Source organism: Lucilia sericata, unplaced genomic scaffold (assembly GCF_015586225.1).
Source record: "Lucilia sericata isolate MDLA Ls3-8-SP2 unplaced genomic scaffold, ASM1558622v1 Contig000296F_arrow, whole genome shotgun sequence".
Taxonomy (NCBI): Eukaryota; Metazoa; Arthropoda; class Insecta; order Diptera; family Calliphoridae; genus Lucilia; species Lucilia sericata.
This window is the reverse complement of record NW_023994321.1, coordinates 79,106-84,847: the sequence shown is the minus strand read 5'-3', so window position 1 is coordinate 84,847 and position 5,742 is coordinate 79,106. Positions and strand designations below refer to the sequence as shown.

The 5,742-nt window shown below is 29.2% G+C and overlaps 1 protein-coding gene across 1 annotated transcript; it reads right to left on the bottom strand.

Annotated features, from left to right (window-relative positions):
• Positions 1-2,665: 2,665 nt before the first annotated feature.
• On the bottom strand, positions 2,666-3,954 carry LOC119603360 (altered inheritance of mitochondria protein 21-like). Its single transcript, XM_037955367.1, has 2 exons — positions 3,343-3,954; positions 2,666-3,282 (listed from the first exon to the last, which is right to left on the bottom strand). The coding sequence occupies exons 1-2, from the start codon at positions 3,784-3,786 to the stop codon at positions 2,812-2,814; spliced, it is 915 nt and encodes a 304-aa protein (XP_037811295.1). The 5' UTR covers positions 3,787-3,954; the 3' UTR covers positions 2,666-2,811.
• Between the last annotated feature and the right edge of the window lie 1,788 nt (positions 3,955-5,742).

Sequence of the window (5,742 nt, the reverse complement as noted above, 5' to 3'; positions counted from 1 at the left end):
TATTTAAACAAAATTATGATTTGTTTCTTTATTTTAGTTTTTAATGTTTAAAACTTGTTATGGTATAATACGCGAATGATATTTGGATTATATAAATGGAATTCCATATTTTTACCCTACATTCGGATATATGTATGTATCTCATTCACATTCTTTTCCTATCAGTAATGTATATCAAATGAAAGTTATTTCGAATATGTTTCTGTATACATATAGAAATATCTGACGAAATATATTCAAATTTCTGGATAAATCATAAGGTTTTCCCTCGGAATTTTGCTGATATATATGTTATTTATAGAACCATTTTTCTGCTTTTAAATATTAAACTTCTCGATAGTATGCCTGATAATATTATTCAAGATTTGGATCTAGAAGATACTTTCTGGGATAAGTATTCAGAAACTTTATAGATTTCAAAGTTAAATTGAAGAAATCACAAACGAAATTACACACAAAGGTAAAAGTTATAATTAAAAGAAGAAAATGTCCACCTTAATGGAAAGTGGAAGGAGGAACAAAATCGAACGGAATTGATTACATTTCCATTCTGAATATGTGTCTGGCTGAGGAAAATTTTTCTCACTTTCATAATTAGTTCTAAAACGCAATTAGTTCCTAAATGGCATCTTATGAACTGGTTTTGTGTAAGCGTTTCGGTTTCGACACTGTTTCTATGGAACAGTTTTGCAATCATTTCTATAATCAGTGTATTTTGTCACCTTCGCAAGGAAAGCATTAGAAAACACCATCTTTATAACAGTTCTTGAAATACATAGTTCCTTTTCAGCGATTTCTGTTTGAAATTGTTTTTTGATTTTTTACACATTTTGAGAATCAGTTGACTCAGTTATAGATATATAAAAAAATTCTTCGATATGTTAAAGTAATTCTGCCGCTATCACTATTTTCTATTAAAAAGAGTTGTTTCGGAACTAGTATGCCTTGTGTTGAACTCGTTTAGTACCAATAGATAAAAGAACTAGTTCTCTGCAAACTATTAAGAAATACTTTGGAGTCATAACAATGTTCCATCGAAACGGTTACAGTAGAAATGTCACCATCACTAATTTCGAAAAGTTCACGATATTTTGAAGTAATTCTGCTCCACTATTTTCTATTATAAATGTTGTTTCGGAACTAGTATGCCTTGTATTGTACTCGTTCAATGCCAATGGATAAAGAACTAGTTCTTTAAAAACAACAATGTTCCACTAAACAGGTTGCGGAAGTAATGACAACATCACTAGCTTCATAGGTATTATTTAAGAATTACCGCCTCTACTATCTATTATAAATTAATGTTATTTCGGGACTAGTATGCGTTCTGTTGAAATCGTTTGTAAAGAATCTATTAAGAAGTAATTTGCAATCACAACAATTTTAATTTTCCATGCCTGATCTTTAAGATTTTAAAGTACTAAACAAATTTTCATCTAGATGAGACTACTACGACTAGGCTATACTATAGAGTAGACTATAGACTAGACTACATACTATACTATAGACTAGACTACAGAATAGACTATAGAATAGACTAGACCATAGACTAGACTATAGACCACACTATATACTACTCTACAGACTAGACTATAGAGTGGACTACAAACTAGTCTATAGTCTAGTCTATAGTCTAGTCTATAATCTAGTCTATAGTCTCTAACTAGGTAGATTCAAAGACAAAATTTTACATTTTTCAAATTTTTCTAATAGTTTTCTTTTAAATAATAGAGTTAGGGATTAACTCTCAGTCATTCTTGTCTAGAATCTGATCATACATTCATACTTTGATTTAATAGTATATAAGACAAAAATTATTATGTTGTAAATGGTTCTAATCTGAAGATCGTGTATTATTTATTTGCTTCGAAAGATTTTATATTAATTTTCATTTCTAAATCATAATTTTATTTAACCAATATATTTTTTTTATAATTACCCCCTAAAAATCGTGTTTCAAAAATGTATATATTAATAAAACTAGAGCTAAACAATAGAAAATTATTTAAAAAATATACAAAAAAAAACAAACAATAATTAAACCGTTTTGAAAATAGTATATATAAATACTTATTAAATAATATTGAAAAGTTTTCAATTTAGAATTTAAAATTATAAAAAAAAAAACAATTTTATTGATTGCTTGATAAAATATACACAAAATAATGAAAAGCCCTTTCCTCCCTTTAACTGTACAGGTCACAAAATATAAAAATAATTCTTTTATAGATAAAAAACAAGTTACTAATAGTATATGAAAACCAAAAACATATAAAATGAATGTATTGCAAATAAAGAAAAATAAAATAATACAAAACAAAAAATAATAATCGAATAGTTTATAACTAAATACTAGCATAAAATTGAATTCAATTATTTTCTTACTAAATGTGTTATGAAATAAAAAATACTAAATAAATGAAATAAAACAATAAAAACAATTTAAAGCAAAATTTAAGGAGTTTTAATAAAACATAAAGAGAGGTTAGCATGATTACAACGTACCAAAATACCTACAAGTTATAGTTTCAAAGAGAATTAGGTCGAGTACACTACTGGCACGAAAGGGTCCACATAAAACTAGATGATATGATATGAATGCTACAATTAAATGTGATACTAATTTCACTATACAACTTTATATTATCAGTTAAAATAGACTGGATTTCGTAAAATTGAAAAAGGATTGAACAATTACTTTATTGGCAAAAAAATAAATCTATTACAAATAATAATGTTTATATTAATAATAAAACACACACAGACGTTGACTTCACAAACTTAACTTTAATACAATAATATACAAGTAACCTATCCGCCTGTAACGTCCTTAATATAATCATTCATAATATCATATCCCAAAGGTTTAGTAGCAGCTGGATTTGATTTACGTTTGGGTGGAAAGGGCTGTACATGTGGTAAACGTGTTCCATTATAAGCATTTAAACTAAGGCGTTCGTCATCGTCATCACTATCCACAATCGCTGAAATGGGTCGTTTATTGGAGTTCACAGTTGCTTTTGAGTTAGTATTTGCAACAGCTTTGCTAGTTCCTGGCTGCTGAGAAAGTCTTCTAACTACATCATCATCCTCCTCCGAACTGTAAGAAATATGAGCTGCTTCATCAGGTTTGTTAGATTGCGGATTTTTAGTTGTCTCGGTTGTAGTTTTAGGTTTAACCGTTAAAAAGTCTTTAATGGTTCTTTTGCGTATCGTCACATGTTCTTTGCCATTTTGCGTTGGAATGTTCGCAATAACATTATTTTGGTTTTGTTGAATCTCCTGCAATATTGAATATGAATTACTAATACCAGTTGATAGCCTTATACCAGCTGAGCTTACAGAGATTTCAGTTGCTTGTTTCTTATGTGATTTATCAAAGGAATGTTCACTGTGATTATTATTTTGTGTAATCGAATTTGTTTTGCTAATATTCTGATCTGTTCTTGTACTAGTATTGCTGGCTCTACCATTTTGCGTCACTTCATGTTGTACACTTTGTCGTGAACCATTGATCGTTAACGAGTTTTCCGATATAGTAGATGCTCTGGATGAGGTTTTATATGATGAAATTGAGCCTTCGTGCAAACGTGATTTGTGCAATTCAATTGCTTTTTTTAATTTTTTATTGTATAACTTTATAATTTCTCGTTTACATGACCGGCACACAAGTTCGTTGGGTAAAAAATCGACATTCCTTTTTTGTATAAATTTTACTAGAGCATCATCGTCGACTAAAAGACCGTCCTTAAGAGGATGATTGAGTATTGGACAGATTCTACCCATTTCCTCTTATTTAATAAGGCATTTTATAGTTAAATATATTGTTCCGTACTTCAGCAACGTAGTGAATATTTTTAGACGATAATAAATTAAAAATAAACAATATTTTGTGAAAAAATACGCAGCAAAGACAAAAATTTGTTTATTAAAAAGGGCGCGAAGAAGAATCAGAGCCCTGCGCCGACAATTATTAACGGCGGCGGCGACTGACTCTAAATATGTCGGCGGCGGCTTAAAATCGACTGTAAGCCGGCTAAGTTTTCAACTACGTTTAGTTTTTAATTTTTCAACGATTTTAAATAAAAACGGAATCCGAGAGATCAGAAAGTGGGATTTTGGAAGCAAATATATTGTTTATAACAACAAAACAGAGCAAGCTCAAAAGTTGTCTGAGAAATTATGCAGTGATGAATAAAAAATTCTTAAAAATTAAAAACAAATCCTTTCTCCAAGTTTTACTAGGATCTGCCGATATTTAACCCTATCTTCCATATAAAACATCTTGCAGAAAATCAGTTTCTAAAAAATTTTGCATTATAAATAAGAAACCCACTTAACGATTTTGATGATTCTAACTACAGTGGTTTTCCAGATATACAATTTGTTACATATGGGAGATTCCACGCAAATTATTGCAATTTCGCCAATTATTCCGAACGTTAATTAAGATTTTAATTTAATCTATGAAAAATTTGAATAATCTAATAGTTTCCCAGATATACAAAATTTTGTATTTAATTCATATGGGAAGTGTCAAGCCCCCCATTGAAAGTCCGCCCGTTATTCTCTAAATGTTCTTCAGTAAAATTTGAAGATTCTAGCTCTAATATTTTCTCAGATATACGAATTTTTCTATTTGATTCATGTGGGGGCTTCAAGACCCCCCAGATGAAAGTCCGCTTTTTTTTCCTCCAAAATGTTTAGATGAATATTTAAGTTCTTTGTGCGAAATTTGAAGAAAATTAGTTCCATTAATTTTCCAGATAAACGAATTTTTGTCTTTAATTAATATAGGAGGTGCCGCTCCCCTCATGGGTAGTCCGCCAATTTATTACCCAAAAATGTTTACATGGATGTTAAAGTTCTTTGTGCAAAATTTTAAGAATTTAGTTCTATTAGTTTCCCAGATAAACGAATTTTTGTATTTAATTAATATAGGAGGTGCCGCTCCCCTCATGGGTAGTCCGCCAATTTATTACCCAAAATGTTTACATGGATGTTAAAGTTCTTCGTGCTTAATTTTAAGAATTTAGTTCTATTAGTTTCCCAGATAAACGAATTTTTGTATTTAATTTATATGGGAGATACCTATATGGGAGATACCTATTCCAGACATGCAGGAATACGCTGTGAAAATTTCAAGAAAATTGGTTCAGCCGTTTAGTAGTATATAACGTTCAAACATACAAATATACAAACAAACACACATTCATTTTTATATATATAGATTTGTATGCTAATTAAGGTATTTTCAGACTACAATATTGAGTATTAACGCACTTCAAATATGAACTATTATAAAAATAATTTGGATTTACAAAAAATCTGGCCCAAAAAATACATTTTATGTTTACATTTAATATTTGTAATATTTTTTTAGCCAATTTTCAATTTGTTTAACCACATTTCATTCTTATATTTAATGTATTTTACACCTTTTATATGTTTTTTATTGTATTTATCATACCAAATACGTTTGAAAATAAAACGTTTTTGAATTGAAAATTTACGATTGTTCTATAAAAATCAGTAATATATTTGGGAATCGAAACACACTAGAGAATTGTATAATGATACAAACTTAGTACTGTAGTCTGAAAGTACTTTTCAACGATGTTAATTAAGACAAATGTTATGTTATCAACAAAATTATTTATTTTAAGTAGCACCCTAACAACTGAACACCCACAGGGTTGCATTAATATCTCACCACTGAACATATGACAACAATAACAAATC

What these genes read in the sequence shown, in the direction of transcription:
- LOC119603360 (XM_037955367.1), bottom strand. Translation starts at nt 3,786, where the DNA reads ATGGGTAGAATCTGTCCAATACTCAATCATCCTCTTAAGGACGGTCTT. An exon ending in AACAAGCAACTGAAATCTCT is followed by an intron (nt 3,283 to 3,342) that starts GTAAGCTCAGCT and finishes TCAATATTGCAG; the next exon opens with GAGATTCAACAAAACCAAAA.